Here is a 19324-nt window from a genome sequence, read left to right on the forward strand (position 1 = left end):
CAGAAATGAAATCCAAAGAAAATAGATCCTATATCTTTGCTGTTAAAATTAGTGTTTAACAATACTGCTTAGTCGGAATACATTTGTCAGAAAGATGAGATGCAAAATTTTTTTCAGTGCTTTTCTCTAGTTAATTCTAAAGTCTTACAGTTACATCAAAACACACCTGTGAGAACCATAACTGAGGAAAGTAACCAGTTACGGTTAAAACAAACAAAAATTCTAGAAAAAAGAAATGACAAATTTTAAATAAACCTCTTCCAGAAATGAATGAAGAAGTGATCACTAGGTATATATGACCATGAAATACACACATTCTATAAGGTTAAGAAATAGAACACATCTATCTTTAAGGCCATTAATATGATACATGGAGGAAAAGAAGCAGTTTTTTTTTAATTATTATTATAGGCGACATCTCATTCTGTGGCTTAGTTTACAAAAAAAAAAAAGTTTAATCACAAGACCAGTTCAAAATCATTTGCAACTGGTTATTTTTTTGTTGTTGTTGTTTTGTTTTGTTTTGTAACGGGGATTGAACTCAGGAGCACTTGCTCACTGAGTCACATCCCCAGCCCTATTTTGTATTTTATTTAGACATAGGGTCTCACTGAGTTGCTTAGCACCTCACTGTTGCCAAGGCTGGCTTTGAATTGAGATCCTCATGTCTCAGCCTCCCAAACCACTGGGATTACAGGCATGTGCCACCATGCCCAGCTTGCAACTGGTATTCAGAGTGAGTCATTAACTGAAATTTGATGCTGGATCTGAAGGAACTATGGGACAGCTTAAAGGATAGATGAGGCAAATAATTAACCTAGCACTGTGGGGGTCACCAGTGTCCTCCCAAGGCATATATTCATGAACAGAAGAAGAAAGAGAGATTCCAGTTCTATGTTGAATCTGTTCCTTCCTCCAACAAGTCTAAAATGATCCTAATCCAAATACCTTATTTTGGTCAGTATCGTCTACCTTTCTTACCAAATCCTAAGTCAGAACTTGACATGTTTTCAAACCAATCAAATTGAGTATCATTTTCAGTTATTTTCTTGCCACTTTACTCAGGGAGAGATTCTAATGAAAATGACCAAAAGAATGGAAAAAGAAAAGCCAGGAAAAACCACTGACTTAACCCAAATAATGTACAGATATTTGGCCTTTTATAATCACAAATTAAATGTTAATATAATTCAACAGATCTAATGGAAGTATACAAAGGAGCAAAAAGTCTTGCGTAGGCAAAGGAAAAGGCATGAAATCCTTTGAGGATTTATTTATACAAAGCCATGTCATTGATAACAGCAAATTATAATTTCATAGATTTTCCCAAGTCTAATTCTATAACATGAAGATGTTTTCATTGGAAGCTGAAAAGAGTTTTGCTATATATTTAATAACTTTATTAGAAGAAGGAAAAGATCTTACCAACAATGAAAGGCATGGACTCTGGTCTTATTTGTCAGAGTCAAGCCAAACTAAACTACAATAAAGAAACTTTTTTTGTTTTTTGTTTTTTAAATCTACTATTAAATAAGAATTTGATTTTTCCCCCTAAGGAAGGCTCATCTCAGCAAATATTGCCCTAACAATAAGATCAATTAGGCAAACCAGTAAGTTTAGGTCCTGGCCTAAGTTAAGATGACTTCATTTAATTGTATTTTTCTCAAGTTCTACTTGAAGGAGTAGTTATTGAACAACAACAAAAAAGTCCCTCATAGCACTAAATCATTTATTTGATATTTATTGCACCTGTCAGAGCTTATTATCAAACTTGAGATACATTGGTGGACAAATGTCCATAAGGCCTAATCTGAAATTCACAGAACTAAGAAAAACAAAGCCCCACATTCTCATGTGTCCCTGTTGACAGGCCATGGATGGGTGACTATAAGCTACAGAAGACTAGAAGGTACCAAGAAAGAAAAAAGGCCAAGAAAACACTCTAATCTCATTCTGAGTCTGACCAATGGTATATGGAGAGGGTTAAACCCTATGGAATAAGATTTCCATAATACAAATGTGGCCCAAGAAGCAGTCATTTTGGAACTAAATTAGTCCAATCCAACAAAGCCCTTTAAGTTTGCAAAGCAACTTTACTTTTAACATACTTGCTACTGTGAGATGAAGCTAGGTCATCATATGCTGGGGACATTGGAATTTTGCCAACAAAAAAGTAATAAATCCAGATTTAGGAACATTATCTTGCAGTTTAAAAAATAGGTTCTGCCCACCTTGATTAACTTATTTTTTGATACTTTAATTGCTGACTTAGTGGAAAAGATGAGGAGGGAAAGGCAATAATTATAAATTATTTGGGTTTTTATTAAAGTTTTTTTCTTCTGTAGAGACAGATTCTAAAAGAAAGTTCAAGCTTCTGGGATCTGCTTTTCTTTCCCATAGAATCATGAAAAACACAGTGAGGCCAATCAGAAGAATCAGTCTCTTAATGATATATGTAATTCCATGTGCAAGAGATTGGTCATGCTGAAACCTGATAGAGAAATGCTAAAAATGCTTTATCAATACTGTGTTCTACATGACTCATTTCTTTATAATTAAATAGCTTTCAAACATCAACATATCAGGACCGAGATTGTCACCATCTCCAGCAACAGCAGAATTACATATCATACCCTTATTCCATTACTTAGCATCAATCAGATATGCTAAGCAGCAAGCTACAGAAACATCTGACAGCATCAATAGCATTCAGGTTTAATTACTTTCCCAATTTGCATTTATATCAGTGAACAAATTGGAAAGTATCAAAGTATGGCACTGAAGAAACAGCAACACAGATTGAGCAGCACATCTTGCATTTTGAGTCCTCTTTTAAAACTGGCTAAGTAAAGGCATATATACCTCCTTTGAATTGGAGGATTAACACATGCATATCAGGAAGGGAGAAAAAGAGGACCAAAAGGGGAGACCAAGACAGAGAGGAAAAGAGAAAGAAACAGGAAGTTTCATGAGTCTGAGAGTAACCTTATTATAAAGAGATGATAAATGACAGCTCAACCTGCTTCCACAGCAGAATTTTTTTAAGGTTATTGAAGATACAAAAATGATTTGTGAGGCTTTTCATCTGTTGCTACTCGTACTTTTGCTAAAAATATCTACAAAAATCCTAAGCCTTGGTTTGTCCAAGAAGGATAGTACCAGAAAGTAAAAGATGTGACCTGTTATCAAGGACTGTGCTCTGCTTGGAATCCTGTTCTGCAGTCCATTAATCCACAGTATTTTGGTCATATCTTGTCTGTTTTCTCACACTATTAGTAATGTCTAAGAACTAATCTTTTATAGTAGAATATCATCAGTCATTTATATTTTTTTAATTTTCAAACTTTTACTTAAAGGGCAGGAAAGATTAGAGAAGAAAATTTAGAGGTTTGAAGGGGAACATGAAAGAAAAAGTATTCTCTTCCTAGAAATTCATTCTAGAAAAGATAGTAATGAGACTTTGAAAAAGAGTGCCGATTCATGGAATTCCCCCTCTTTCTTTTTTATTTCTGTGTAATACATTTAAGGACATCAATGTACTAAAATGTTTGGTCTGTGAAATAGCAGAATCATTAGCACCAAAAGGAGTCATGGAGCTTACATATAATTAAAACAATGATTGTTTTTGTTGGTCATGGGTAAAGGTTTCATATAATTTTTACATCCGAAAGTTCTTGAAAGTGCCTGTGGACAAAAGAAATAACACTTTTCAGAATCTCCATGGGGTCATCATTACACACCACAGAGAGTACTTGGCCTTCCCAGTTTTGGTTTACCTGGTAGACAAGAAAACCAGGGCCACCAGAATATCATCATTGAAGCCCTAGAGAACAGCCCCCACATGCGCTTACTGATGTGCAGGAGGAATCCCTATAGTACGCTTCCCCCTAGACTGTGTTCAGGAATGCGCTTTTACTTGCTTTTTAAAAAAAACAAAAGCAACATGCTCTGCAGATCATGGAGCGCCTAGTGCAATTTTCTTCTCACTCTAACTCCAGACTGCAAAAGGATGAAACCGTTATGTGTTCTGCTAATGCTGGCCTGTGGACGAGGCCCTTGGCCTGCCATGCTTTGTAAGCTCAGGAGCCCACAGGAGTCAGAGGGTCCCAGAGCAGGAGCCACAGTCATCGTCTGATCTCCCCAGCAACTCGTGGCCCATCGGGGCAGCTGCTGATTCCTTTTGCTTCTCCTTGCCTCAGCTGTTAGTTGAAATTACAACAAGTCAAATAGCTGATGCTTTTCCCTTCTCCAGGGAGGGGTGAAGATACATTGTTCACCAGTGTGTTCTGTCTGGCTTCGCTGATAAGTCGGCATGCTAAGTCAAGGAAGAGTTTCTCCACATTATCAGATTCCTTGGCTGAAGTCTCCAGATAATACATGTCCTGAGCTTCTGAGAATTCTTCTGCTCTCTGCTGGGAGACCTCTCTCCTTTCAGCCAGGTCAATCTTGTTTCCTATAACAGTGGTATGATCAAAGAAAGAATCAACACTTGACTTTCTGCCAGCTCAGAAGCATAAAAATTAACTTTCAGATCTGAAGTCAAGCCAGACAGATGGGCTAGTAAAGCAAAGCAAATGTGACTGTGATTACTGGAATGTTTCTTTTAAAATATTAGCACTATTTATAATGACAAAGAACTGGAAACAACCCCAATGTCCATTAGTAGGGTACTGGCTAAGTAAGATTGTACATCCACACAGTGGAATATCTGCCCCTGTAAAAAGCCATTAGGAATATTTCTATATACTACCATGAAATGAGGACACTAGGATATATTAAGCAAAGAAGGTCGAGAAGAAAAATATAATTTACAACTAAGAAAAAGGGAAGAATATGAATATATATAAAACACACATCTTAATTTAAAAGATAATGGTTACCTATTTAAAAGAAAATAAAAACAGGGTTGAGAGGATAGGAATAGAAGTCAGGCCTCTCTGAATATACTTTGTTTTATAGTTTTGACTTCAGAAACTTACAAATGTTTTTCATATTTACTCATTTAAAATTATACAATTAATACAAAGTATAATCCCTAAAATTGAAAGCAAAATTAAACAAAGATGGCTTCCATGTAGTGGTATAACCACACACAACTATTTCAAGTGAGTGTAACATATGGTAATTTAACCATACATCCTTAGGTATACATGCTGAAGACAAAGAATTAAAGGAAAAACTCTCAAACAGTTCCACTAATCATTTTGTCAGTGGCAGTGCTGCTACTGTTACTATGAGGCTGCTATATGTATATTACGGGATAAAGCAAATAAGTAATTATTCTAGTATCACTGGGAACTAGAATTTTTGTCACAAGAAGGAAAAAATACAGATATAAGATTAATGAAGTTTAGTAAAATTTCTGCAATCCTGAATTATAAGTGGAAGTTTCAGTATGAATAATTCATGATGTATCTTATCTTTTAAAAGATAACAGATGTTTTCAACACCTACTCTCCAGGAAACCTGATAAAGATGATGTCAACTATTTTACCTGGCAACATCTCTTAAATGACCCAATTGATAAATCACTCTGACCTGGGAATTCTGTGTATGAATTATAAAGACCTACTGGAATGCCATAACTTGGGCTTCCTGAGTGTGCCGATTCTGTCCTAAAAATCAAGCTTGTATAGTTGTTATAAAACAAGATGGCTCCTATGGGGCACTGAGACTTTAGGGCAGGCAGATTCCTCACTTGTCTGAATTGAGCCTTGTTTCCTGACACTGGAATTGTCCAGGTGCAGGGAGAGTCCTGGAAAGCTGTGTGGACTACTATGAGAATTCCTTTCACTGAAAAGGTATGCCTAATGCTAACCTGCCGTTAAGCCATAATGTAAGTGAATATGATGCCAAGTGTAACTTATGAGAGTCTTGTCAGAATATTTAGTAGAGCCTAGTAAGACAACCCTCTTGTGCATGGTACAGAATCCAACATATGCACACACACATATCAGCCCTGCCCACTGAAAAGCCTAAAAAGAATGGCCAACCTACCAATAAGGGGAACTCCTAACATGTAGATTGTGGCCTATAAATAGAAACTTACCATTAAAAACAAACTATTTCTTGAACAAATGAGGTCTGGGGCAGAAAAATGCATGGATTTACCTGGAATACTTGTCATTCCAGAAAGCAAAAAAATTATCAAAGAATTCCTAGGGTCATATCAAAAGATTTCAGGAATTCATTTGAAGCAATTTCCCCTATCAAAATTCAAACAATCAGTAATAATTGGAGAATCAATAATAATCGCAAGGTAGTAGAATACACTAAATATATTAAGTCTACAAGTTCATATCCTATTAAAAATATAAACAAATTTCAATAGTTAATCAAAGGTCCTAGGGAATGAATTTATTACCTTGAAAAGCAGTGAATTTTTTAAAAAATCAGGTGTTCTTCTTTCTTATCCTAGAAGAACTATACCTGAAATATCATATATGGGGTATTTTTGCTCAAAAAAAATCCCCTAAAACAAATAAATCTCATCAGACCTCTAGATTTATTTACAAATCTATGAGAAATGCAGGTGAATAAGGGACATTTCAAATGACACCACAAAGAAAACAACTGATCCTTATTAACTCTATAGGACAAATGCTTTAATGATAAATTCCAAGAGAAAAAGAAATGGCAATGGAACTTATAGATAAAGGGAGAATTAAAAGACAGCAATAAAGTATAGCGATTTGGATTTGATTTGAACAAACTTACCAAAAAAATTAGGAATATTTGAACATTGAATTTTTGAGGCTACTAAGGGATTGTTAATTGTTTTAGGTGTGAAAATGACATTGTAGCTCAGTTTTTTTTAAAAAAAAATCTTATCAAAGTCACATACTGATATTGTAAGGTAATGCAAAAATTTGAGACTTCTTCAAAATAATCTGGGTGGAAAGAATGGACAGAACAGATAGGGAATAGATAAATAAGATTGGCCATGAGTTAGGTGATACTTTCTGAAGTTGAGAGATGTATTCATGGGATTGTGTATACTGATTTCTCTGATTTGCTTATGTTTGAAATTTCGATACCAAAAATTTTTAAAGCCAATCCCTTTCATATTGAACTAACTTATCTCTCCTCAAATTTCCATTTAACTTTTTTGGATAAAATCCCAGGAAGTAATGCTTGAACTTGAGGGCTTTCTCTAGAAAGGGCTTTCTGTGGAACACAGAAAACACAGGTCCAGAGCTATAGGCTTTCAAACACTTCATGGCAAGGGCTCACCACTGTACACAAGTGTTTTCAGTAGTGGGCTTGGAACACTAGCTCATAAAGAGGCAGGTACTTAAATAGCAGCCTGAAGGAAAAGTCCAGCAACTTGTTACAAAGCAACATGGTACACAATGTGACCTTGGACAAAGAATTTCACATCACTAAGCCTTTACTTCCTAACTTACAAATCTGGGATCATGACATGTAAAAGTTCCTAATATGATTCCTGGCATCTACCAGTTATAATGCTTGTTATAAAAAGTTTACTTAGTGTACTGTTAGCTATAATTTGTGACTTAATGTTTCAGAAGTTCCTTACACATTTTTTTTTTCAAGTCGGGTCTTGTTAAACTATACAGCAATTCCTTCCCCAAAGGAAAACATTTACAACCATACAATTATTAAAACTTTTCATCACAACTAGGAGTTTTTAGTGATCTGGTTTTTACTGTAATTCCATTTTTAATGAGTATGTTTGTCACCACAGAAAAGCAAGGGTTGGTTTCTGGTCTTCCCCATGCTAGACAGAGGTTGTCTTCCTACAAAATGAAACAAACTGCAGCATTTTTCCCTTAGTGGACCGTTTCTGAAATAGAATTTCTCAAATCGGCAAAAATTCAAGAAAGGAAAAAAATTAATGAAAGTATTTTAGATAATAAATTCATTATTGGAGCAATTGTTTATTATCACCTTAGAAGAGATATTTTAGATGGGTGCGGTGACACATACCTGTAATCCCAACAGCTCAGGAAGCTGAGGCAGGAGGATCACAAGTTCAAAGCCAGCTTACCTTACAATATCAGTATGTGACTTTGATAAGATTAAAAAAAAAAAAACTGAGCTACAATGTCATTTTCACACCTAAAACAATTAACAACCCTTAGTAGCCTCAAAAATTCAATGTTTAAATTTTCCTAATTTATAATTTTTTTGGTAAGTTTGTTCAAATCAAATTGTTCAAAGCAATTTAGCAAGGCCCTAAGCAACTCAGTGGGACCCCGTCTCTAAATAAAAAGTACAAAAACAGGCTGGGGATGTGGCTCAGTGGGCTGGGGATGTGGCTCAGTAGTTAAGTGCAACTGGGTTCAATCCCCAGTACCCCCCAAAAAAAACCCATTTTTTCCCCTTTTTATACTAGCAGTTTCTACCACCTTGTAACTAGGTTTTTAAAAAATGTATAGCAGCCCACATAACTTTTGTGACCATCTAGCTTCTCCCCTAGAGCCCAGAGAAATCAGTAATGTTTTCTACTTTATTTTCCTAAACTATCATGATGGGATAGAACTGATTTTTTTTCTCTCTTCAATTGCAGATGAACTAATGTTGGTTGCATGACTTATCTAGCTAGAGACTACATTCTTGTGGGCTGGGGTTGTGGCTCAGTGATAGAATACTTGCCTAGCATGTGTGATGCACTGAGTTCGATTCTCAGCACCATGTATAAACAAACAAATAAATAAAGGTCCATCTCTAACTAATAAATTTTTTTTTAAAAAAAAGAGAGATTACATTCTTGGAAGATAGCAAGGCATAAGCCATATGTGATTATAAATTTTCTGATGCCCACAAATCACTTTCCCTCCTCATTTATGCTTACTTACCCACTAACACAGTGATGACCTTGTTGCTGGCATATTGTTCTATCTCCCGCAGCCACTCAGGAAGGCAACGGAAGGATTCCTCACAGGTAATGTCATAGGTAAGGATCAAGGCATTAGCGCTTCGGTAATAACTCTGTGTAATAGAACGAAATCTCTCCTGACCTGCAGTGTCCCAGATCTGGAGCTGTAAAGGCATAACAGAAGAAGCAGGTTGGAGAAGTAGAAAATAAGAGAGTATTAGCTTGCTTTACCTTGGAAATGAGGATATCTTCTCCCAGATAATTTCATGGTCATTTTCTGCCATAAAGAAAGCACTTACAATTTGTTGTTATTAATGTTGTTAGGTGTTTCTGGTTAGAAAGAGGAGGTTATTTTGTTTGTTTGTTATTGTTTTCTATGCTATTAAGAGTTCCCTCTTTGTTTAAAAAAACTTTATTGAGTATGTTCCAAGCTCTATTTATGCACTTTGTATGCAGTAACCGGATCTTCATGATAATCCTATAAGATAGGATATGCTTTCTCACAAGAGGAAACATGAACATAGAGTATAATCACTTGCTTGGTGTCTCAAAGCTCAACAAGGCATTATGGTCCCAGGCTCCATGCTGCTATACGGGGTAAGCTGTCATTCTGTGGCTATTGGTATTTCAGTCAGCAGAGATGGGGGGAAAAAAAATCCAACCTCATCACTCTTTCCAGTTCAAAATTCTAATGAACGTATTAATGTATTATCTTTGTTAATGAAAACAGGACCATGCCATGGCAGACAAAAATTTTCCTTCTACCACTTTTAAGCTCTATGACCTTAAGCAAGTCACTTAATTTCTTTGGGTATTTGTTGTTTCTTGTACAAAGGGGTTGAAAATAAACAACCTGCTGGAAGTTCACATTTTCTAAACTCATCTACTAGTTCTAAAACCTAATAATGGATGGTTTTAATAACCAAATAAAAAAAGGCCGAATAGTTCCCTTGATTCTCTGCACATAGCAGGCAAGGATTAGAAGAAACCTGTTTTCCAGAGAGACTGCTGAGTATACAGCAAATCACAGGGCCTTGAGAAATAATGTTAACACAACAGTAATCCCTTCTGACTGTATACATTTCGCAGGTCACAAGTGTATTTACCACCTTTTTTGTGTGTTAATATTTCAATTTTATTTTATTTTTAAAATCTTTTATTGATTTTATTTTTTAAATATACAACAGCAGTGGAATGCATTGCAATTCTGACTACACATATAGAGCACAATTTTTCATATCTCTGTATATAAAGTATGTTCACACCAATTCGTATTTACCACCTTAACACCACTTCAGGGAAGGCCTCTCCAATCTACAGAATAGGTCAGGTACCCATCCCCCACTCCCACACATTGGATCATCTAATAATTTAGTAGCTCTATTCCCCACTTGACTCAAAACTTCATGACAGGGACCATGCCATCTTTGCCACTGCAGACTAATTTAAATGTACCTCTGTATCCAAAGTTGGTTTTGTTTTTTTTTTTTAAAGAGAGAGAGAGAGGGAAAGAGAGAGAATTTTTAATATTTATTTTTTAGTTTTTGGCGGACACAACATCTTTGTTTGTATGTGGTGCTGAGGATCGAACCCGGGCTGCACGCACGCCAGGCGAGTGCGCTACCGCTTGAGCCACATCCCCAGCCCCCAAAGTCGGTGAGACAGATGGGTGACTAGTAGTCTCTGTCTAGTAGTAATCTTCAGCACAGACTCTCCTTTGATTTGAAGTGACAGCTACTCTTTGATATACATGAAAGTCTGTGTAAGCTAAAGGCAAATATACAGATGGAGTTAGTTTTTGTTGGGACAAAGTTATTTCTCTTCTCTGCCTCAAACCTAGGGACATGGTTCCTTTCTGCTAGGATGTACTTAGAATAGCAGACAATTGTTTTAAAGCTACAGTGAGCCTCTAAAACACTTGTGATTGGATTTAGATGCTGTCAGTCTTAAGAAATCAGTATGTTCTCATGACTGGCACATCTTGGGAACAGCTTTGAGCATTTTTCTGGAATAATGATTTTATGACCTTGCCAAGATATATGTTATTTTCTCAAAGGGGGCTCCCTACTTCTAGCCTGATAGTTGATTATTAAGGGTGTTCATACTCCACTGTCTTTATCACTCAACTTGGTTTCATTCTCTGCAATCCACTTGCCTTATTTCAGCATTTACAGGACATTAACCTAGGCAGGGCACTGCAGTAGGCACAGGAAGATACAAGATAAAACACAACCCCCATCTCAAATAGCTCAGTCTATAAAGAGGCCAAATCCATAGTTAATTAACTAACATACAATGTGATACTTCCATTATAAAGGTACCATAAAGATGGTTTCTCCTAATGTTAGTCTCATGCCTGTCAATATATTTTCAGTACTGCAGCCATGGATTTTCTAACCGCTCACCTCCAGCATGGGTCTGCTCCACTGTCTACTCTTCCTTGCATACCACTTAACCTCTACTGTCTCACTGTCACAATAATGCAATGTTTTCCTTGGTTTACTAGTCTGTCTCCCTTACTAGACTGAGTTCTTTGAGGACCAAGGGTATTTCCCATTTGACCTCATACCCCCAAGTGCCTTCCTAAAACAGTAGAGGGGGACACATTTGAATGAAGATTAACTAAATGAACGAAGGTTTATGGAATCACAAAGGAGGGATTCATTAATTCTCCTTAAAAGATTGGTGGGATATAAAAGAAGATTCCACAAATAAAATGTTATCAGAGCCAGATGATAGTAAGTTTTTAGTGGACAAAGATTTACCTACCATAGTGCTAAGCATAAAGCACATACTATAACATGGGTGGATGGGCGAAGAGCTGAAGGAATCAATACTTTTATGAGTTGCCTATCTATGCAACAGAGATCTAATTAAAGAGAAATATAGAAAATTTTCTATCATAACTAAGGTTTAAACATTTTAAACAAAGCTTAGAGTTTTGCTTATTACTCATTAATTTATGATAAGCCAAAAAATTCAATGTATAAGAGAAAACTCTGTATTCCAATTTTTTATTATGCTTAAATATATAAAAGAAAATTTATCATTTTAGCCATTTTTAAGTACCCAGGTCAGTGGGCTACAAATGTTTTAATTCTATTTTCTGCCTGAGGTCACTTTCGTGATGCATTCTACTTTAAAAGAAGGGCCTCTTCCTTAACTTTACCTCCAGTGATTTAGCATATATTCTCAGTAGCTACAAGAATATTTCTAATACCTCCTATTTCCCACTTTCAGTCTGGAAGCCATTCCTGAAAGACTGGTACTAATACGGAGGGACAAGGGGGCTGAAGTCAGGAGAGAGAACCTGATTCATGGTCCTGCCACTTGCTGAGTGGGTGATGCTGCACCAACTGATAGTGAATTTTCTTTTCCACTGATTTTACAGGGTTCTGAGAAAGCCTACAAAGTACTAGCAAAAAGACACTAAAACATCACCAAGAAGAGGGACTCAATAAATGTCAATAAGTATGACAATAAGACAGACACTGTTTCCTTCTAATAACAGGTTATTTCTCCTATATCCACACATTAATGAGGCCCTTGAATTAATAAGGATGAATGTAGTGATTTCATATCTTGAGTCAATATACTGGGTTAGAAAAAAATCACAGGAGGATTGATTTGAGGGCTGGGGCTGTAGTCCAGTGGCGGAGTGTTTGCCTTGCATGTGTGAGGCACTGGGTTCGATCCTCAGCACCACATAAAAATAAATAAATAAAATAAAGGTATTGTGTCCATTTACAACTAAAAAAATTTTTTAATTGATTTGACCTGGATTTAGAGGATTAGCCTACTCTCATTTTTTTATAAAGTTACAGAACCCTGAAAGAAGTATTAGGGACAGGAACTGCACTGCAAATACAAAGATGAATAAGACACAAACCTTGTTCTTAGGGAACCTGTGGTCTTGTGGTGGAGTCAGTCACCATAAAATGATGAACTCTAGAAATGTAGTAAGCTCTTAAAAATGAGGCTATGGTTTTCAGAAAGTAGAATAAATGAAATACCTAAGCCTAGAGATGTAGGGGGGACAAAAATAAGCTGCTTCTTTAACCCTAGGGACCATTTCTTATTCACCCTTATTTCTGCCCAGTGTTTGCCATAGGTAGGTACTATGGTCAAACAAATGAACTCACGTATACAATGTATAAATGGAAAACTCAGACATCTGGAAGTAAAATGCATGAAACAGTAGTTATCCTTACATAACTCCAGTTGGCAACTACCCCATCTCTGCTGGAACAATAGAAAGCAATAAAAGGCTCTTTCCACTAATGCCTCTAGAGCACACTCCTGTCTCCTTCCTGTCCCCATACCCTAGTTCCTTCTTCTCACCCAAACACTATTTTCCTGACTTTCTGGTTGGCATTTACATGGATTTCACACTTTCCAGTTATCTTCCAGCACCCTGAGCTCTCCATTCACTATTGTATTTGTAGATGTTTCTGCAGTAAAGACCCATTTTGATTCAGGGCTGGAAGACATACCGGGAAAGCTTCTGTTATACACTCAGAGGCCTCAGCCTATAACTTATTTGTGATGGCAAGTATCTATGAAATGCTGCAAAAACATTATGGACCTTCTATGCCCTTCCCAAGGCTCTCAAAAGGAGGAGGTGGATGCAAATATCATGGACCCAAATTTGGAATGCTTAGGTTGGGATCTAGCTAGAAGTCTGATGCCAGCTTTCATCATGGAGCTGCTTATGGCTGGATTTATTACTTCCTTCCATGGGACTCACCTCTAAAAAACCTGACAATGGAATTTAGATAAATGAATGGCAGGTAGAACACAGTGCCTAAGATCAATATCTTTATCCTCTTTTCATGTAATTTAGTCTCATTTCATATTTATTTCCATCACCTTCCTTTCCTTGCTCCAAGGTGATGAGCCTTTTGTAGCTTCATTCCCCTCTTATCCCATAACAGGGGAGATGGCAGGGAGGCAGAACAGGTTCAAATCCTCCATTTCCCTTCCTGACTAGACAGCCATGAATAAGTAAGTCACCTATCTTTTTTTGAAGTCTGTAAAACAAGAATGATGCCACTTACCTCACAGAATTTATAGTAAAAATTAAGGTAACTATAAAAACACATGTAAAAGCACCTAGCAAAAGCACTGGCACATAGTAGGTACTCAAGAACACAATCTCTCTTCTCCTGTTACTGGAAATACCATACTTCTTTCAGGTATATCAAGCCACCCAGAAGTCACCAAATAGAAAATAGGGTAGAGATCATGGATTCTTTCTTGAACCCCTCATTTATTATCTATTACTAGGAACAAAGGTACATGGGAGATAGGATAGTTTTTAATAAGTGACTAATATGGCTTCATCACCTAAAATGAAATTTTTCATGGACCTGCTATTATAGGAGGCAGCATAGTTTATTGGCTCAATTCATGAAATCCAAAAATAAATTTCTTGTTGTTATATCACTTCTGATATGACAGAAGATAGGACAAACTTGCTTTAGCCCTTTTTTCTGTTCTAATCTGTAAAAATATCATCTAAAATCCCTTCCTCCTCCCACAAAGGGACTAGAAATAAGTGTCATAGCTGAATATACTGTTTTCAATGTCAGTTTCAATCAGATTTTCCCCCCACTGCGGATAAAACCCACAGGTACTTTACCACTGAGCTACATCCCCAAGCTTTTGTTTTTTAATTTAGAAATAAGATTTCGCTAAATTGCTAATCCTCCTGCCTTAGCCTCCCAAGTAGCTGGAATTACAGGCATGTACCATCACACCTGGCTTTTGGGAGATTTAATAAATGTTATGAAAACATGACTACACAACTTCCCCTAAGCTTACACACAGCACACAAAAGACAAGTTGAACATTTAGCTTCTTACCTTTACTTTTTCACCATTAATCTCCACTGTCTTAATCATAAAATCAACTCCAATTGTTGCTCCTTGACCTGGGGGGAAAAGACCCTAAAGAACAAATAATTGAAACAACAGTTATGCCCATCCTTCAGGTAAATGAAATACTTCTTACATTTCATATTACCAGTACCAGGCTCTTCTTTTGGTTGAGCTAATTGGTAGAAAAAAAAATGTCGGCTGGTCTCATGGAAACCCTGTTTAATTTAACATTGTATGTATGTTTTAAGAGGAAGAGAGAAGGGAGAACTTGGGATACAGAAATCCTGACAGAAGCAGAAACAGAAGGTGGATCAAAGAAATGGGTTGAGAGAGGGTGAAGGGAGAGAATCAGGAAAAGGCAGTGGGGGAAACCTGATTTTAATAAAGAAAAAGAAAAATCCAGGGAGCCACTGGAATGAGACTAGGATTGTTAGAATGGGGGGAAATGAATAGGCAAAATCAAGGAAGCTCAAAACTAGTTATCATGATTGGTCAACAAATATATGAAAAAAATGTTCAACATCTCTAGCAATTAGAGAAATGCAAATTAAAACTACACTGAGATTTCACCTCACTCCAGGCAGAATGGCAATTATCAAGAAAACAAGTAACAATAAATATTGACAAGGATGTGGGGGGAAAACTTACATTCATATATTGCTGGTGGGACTACAAATTGGTGCAACTACTCTGGAAAGGAGTATGGAGATTCCTCAGAAAATTTGATCCAGTTACCCCACTCCTTGGTATATATCCAAAGGACTTAAAATATCATACTATAGTGATGCAGCCACATCAATGTTTATAGCAGCTCAATTCACAATAGCTAAGCTGTGGAACCAACCTAGATGCCCTTCAACAGATGAATGGACAAAGAAAATATTATTTATATATATATATATATATATATATATATATATATATATATATATAACTGAACATTAATTAGTCATAAAGAAGAATGAAATTATAGTAAATAGATAGAAGTGGAGACTATCTTGCAAAGTGAAATAAGCCAATCCCAAAAAAACCAAGGCCAAATGTTCTTTCTGATATAGGGATGCTAACATACAATAAGGCGGGGGAGAAGACTAGAAATTCATTGCATTAGACAAAGGGGAATGAAAGGAAGCGGAATGGGGATGGGAAAGATATAAACCATTAAACCAGGAGGCAGCAGACTTAGGATCTCCAGGTGACCTCAGACTAACCACCCTCCGTCTCTGGGCCTTGAATCTGATGAGCTTTACCTCAAACTGGAAATATAGCAGTTTCCAGAGGATAGGATATTAGCAAAATTACATGCATAATGTAATTTACTATTGTATAATATTTCCTGTAAGCTTAGAGAGGAAGTTGTGGGTAGCAAGGAATTCTATCAGGAAAGAACTCTATACCTAGTCTCTCCCCCCTTATTCATCCATATTCTAGAATGTCCAGAAATTAAAGCAAAATGGACTTTATTAGCTCTGACATCTAAGACTGGGGAATCTCTAATTAAGTCCATTTCCTGACAAGAGCTCCTTAATTAAAGTTTGAACTTAAAAGGCTGAGCTTCAAACCAAAAGAAAATGTTCCATTGCGTTTCTGCAAAAAATGTAAATATAAACATTCATAACTTTACTTACAAATATTGAATCAATTTTCTTCTACTTTAGCTTGGCTCAGATACAAGGTTGCCAAGCTTCAAGTTTATAGCTCCAGCTGTTTTGCAGCCTAACAAATGCCAAAAAAATAAATCCTTCCCAATGCTTTTCCCCACCACTTTGTTTCCTAACCCTTCATGTCTCAAAAACAGCTGAATCCAATTCATTTTAACTGCTTACTAAATAACAAACAAGCTTGTCTATGAAATATGAACTTTGGGGGTAGTTGAGGGACTGGGAGGATAATAAGTAGACAGAAAAGAAAAATGTGCTTGTTGGTAAAAATTATTGTTCAAGAAGGAAAGCATTTTCACCTTCAATGATAGGGTTTGTGTTTTTAAAGAGAATGATCTCAGAGGTTAGAACCCACAGGACATAGAAATATCAGGCTGAGAACTAAGAGACCCAAATTCTAATCCCATTCTTGTCACTAGTATGATGTGAGATCATAAGCATGTCATTCACTCCCTCTACATCTAAGGTTTTCATCTGTAAAGTGAGAGGACTGAATTGAATCTCTGACCTTTCAGTAATGAAACAAGGTCAAGGGAACTTTTGATAAAGGGATTGAAAATTTATCTGTATCTTTGCAGTTCCACAGTCTTGTTCTTCCCTTAAAAGCAGAAAAGATTACTAATGTTAGACAGATGTAAAACCAGTTGGAGTTTCAATGTATCTCCAAGGTGGTTAACTGAGCCCCAGATGCCTGTTAGCTTTTTGCTTTTGATTTCACCAGGCCAAGGCTTAGTAAAAAGCATGAGTTATTTTCTGTGTTTCTTATCATGGGAAAAACCCTGACATTTCCAAAGTGACTCTGAGCCATAAAGCTGTTTGTGTTATCCAATCTGCCTCTCCAGTTTTCCACAGACTTCAGAGCTGAAAGGGGCCTTAGAGTTTATTGGGCTCCCTCATGTAGAGCTGGGAGACCTGGGAAGGGGAGGAACTAGGACAAGGACCTGTGTTTCAGCACGAGCAGTGCTCTTTCCATGGCACCATGTTGCCCTAGACCTTAGAAGAGCTAGTCTTAACTTTCCCAATGTGTACTTTAGCAAAATACAAGCTGAATGCATGATAGCCCAGAAAAAGGCTTCATTCTCCTTTTCATAGGAAAACACAAAAGGCCAACTTTAGAATGATTTCTGATTTTCGAATTTAAAACAGAATGTAATCTTGGCTAGTGAGTTTCAAGAAGGCAGCCCCAAAGGAAACTTGTACTTAGGTCATATGATAAGGCTTCAAACCAGAAAGGACATTCAGTTCAGAGAGTTCTTCACTGTTCTCATCTCATCCCCATTTATGAGATTTAGAAAAATCAGCATATTTGGTTCTAAACCAAAATGATTCACACAGTTTCTTGGGAGGAAATGAGGCATAGGCAGGGAGTTTGAGGTTTAATTTGCATTAATTTATTTCCACCTTTGGATTATTAAGAACTAATCTATTTTTTATCCAATAAATTTTGAAACTTCATACTGAAAACAAAACCACTTGCTCCTTTCATATAAGGAAACAAAAAGAGGTGTGGGAGAGTTGGTATTGACCCCCACAGCCAAGCTCCCTTGAGGGGATTTAGAAAAAGCCTAGGCTACAAAACTGATACCACTTTCAAAGGGTGTGTTAAGAATGCACAGCCTAGAGGCTGGCTCTGGGACCAGGCACCCAATCCATAAGATTCCTCTAAGGCAGGCTAGACAGATAAAACCCACTCTGGGCTTCTGAGTGCTCTTACCTGAGTGAACCGTCGGACTAGGCACGTCTTCCCCACACCAGCGTTGCCAATTAAAACAATTTTGAACAGGAAATCATAATCTTCCATACTCATTTACACAGCTGCAAGGCAAATACAGGCAAGAGTGAGAAAGGCCCAGAGAACCCAAGGTGCACCAGCCCCTTCTCCTCAGGAATAAGAAATCTGACTCATTTGAAGAGCAATTTAATGTTCCCCTCTGGTGACCCTGCCAATGAGAGAGGAACACAGGTGTCTAGTCACAGATAGACTTCATTCCTCCCAGCTACGTCATGCCACAGAAAGTAATGACAGATGTCCTTTCACCTGGTAACCTTTATTCCTCCAAGCAGTCAGGTCACAAGTCCTCAGTGATAAGATGCATTTTCTTTCAGTATAAGAGAAACATCACCAGGCAAGTAGGGAGTGGTGCAGAGAAACAGGGACAAAGGGGAGTCCATCCAGAACTTTAAGGATGTTTATGTATTGTGCATGGCTCTGGAAAAAAGGACTAGCAGCTAGGAGACTGAAGGGACTATAACTGTGAAGGACCCTTTTGGTCTCCTTCAAGTCCTGGGAGTCTTACCAGTGGAAGTTATAGTCATCTTGTCCTCCGATCCCCACCTCATTCCTATATACTTTCTCCAACCACACAGATGCTAAAGGGACCCTGAAGTGCCTATCTTTTCATTCTTCTGGGCTTTGGCATTTATGAGTTTCCCCTGTCGGGATGCCTTCCCTTCAACATTATGAAGCCCTTCAAGGCCCAATGCAAATAGCTATTTCTCTCTGAATTTTTTACTAATCTTACTTAAATAAGGCAAACCACTTCCACCAATCTTCTGTCCTAAGACTTCACTTCCTATACACAGTTATTCAAATATCTGTCTCATCCTTGAGGGAAGTGATTATGTCTTTCAATTCTATATTCCCACCCTCTGGGACCGAGTTACCCTTCATAAATTTTTACTCTATAGAAGGAAAAAATAATGGGCATATTGTTTAAGTATAGGCCTTAGTTTCTCCAACTGTGCTGAAAAGAATACTGTAAACTGTCTACTTGAGAGGACATTTTTTGAAGATTTTAAAAACAACCTCTGAAAGAGCCTTGGTACCCTATCCTGGTGAAAGCAAGTTACTTATTAAGTGTTTCTATAGTACTCTATCACCTGGGAGGTGAGCCACCTCAAAACCAAGCAAGGACAAGTTAACAACAAAAAAGTTAAATAAA

General features: G+C 37.1%; 1 protein-coding gene across 2 annotated transcripts in view; it reads right to left on the bottom strand.

Moving 5' to 3' along the window:
* Positions 1 to 581: 581 nt before the first annotated feature.
* Rab30 (RAB30, member RAS oncogene family) overlaps positions 582 to 19324 on the bottom strand; it is an 80904-nt gene continuing 62161 nt past the window's right edge. Inside the window, exons 2-5 of one of the 2 annotated variants that reach the window (XM_026384726.2) lie at positions 18097 to 18197; positions 14707 to 14790; positions 8823 to 9006; positions 582 to 4453 (exon numbers count right to left, since the gene is read on the bottom strand). In XM_026384726.2, coding sequence (XP_026240511.1) covers positions 4203 to 4453; positions 8823 to 9006; positions 14707 to 14790; positions 18097 to 18189 — 612 coding nt within the window. In that variant the 5' untranslated portion in view covers positions 18190 to 18197 and the 3' untranslated portion in view covers positions 582 to 4202. Of the gene's footprint in view, positions 4454 to 8822; positions 9007 to 14706; positions 14791 to 18096; positions 18213 to 19324 lie in introns of those variants that run through there. The other variant, XM_026384729.2, reaches the window with a different exon arrangement.

Source organism: Urocitellus parryii, chromosome 4 (assembly GCF_045843805.1).
Source record: "Urocitellus parryii isolate mUroPar1 chromosome 4, mUroPar1.hap1, whole genome shotgun sequence".
In the NCBI taxonomy this organism is placed as follows: Eukaryota; Metazoa; Chordata; class Mammalia; order Rodentia; family Sciuridae; genus Urocitellus; species Urocitellus parryii.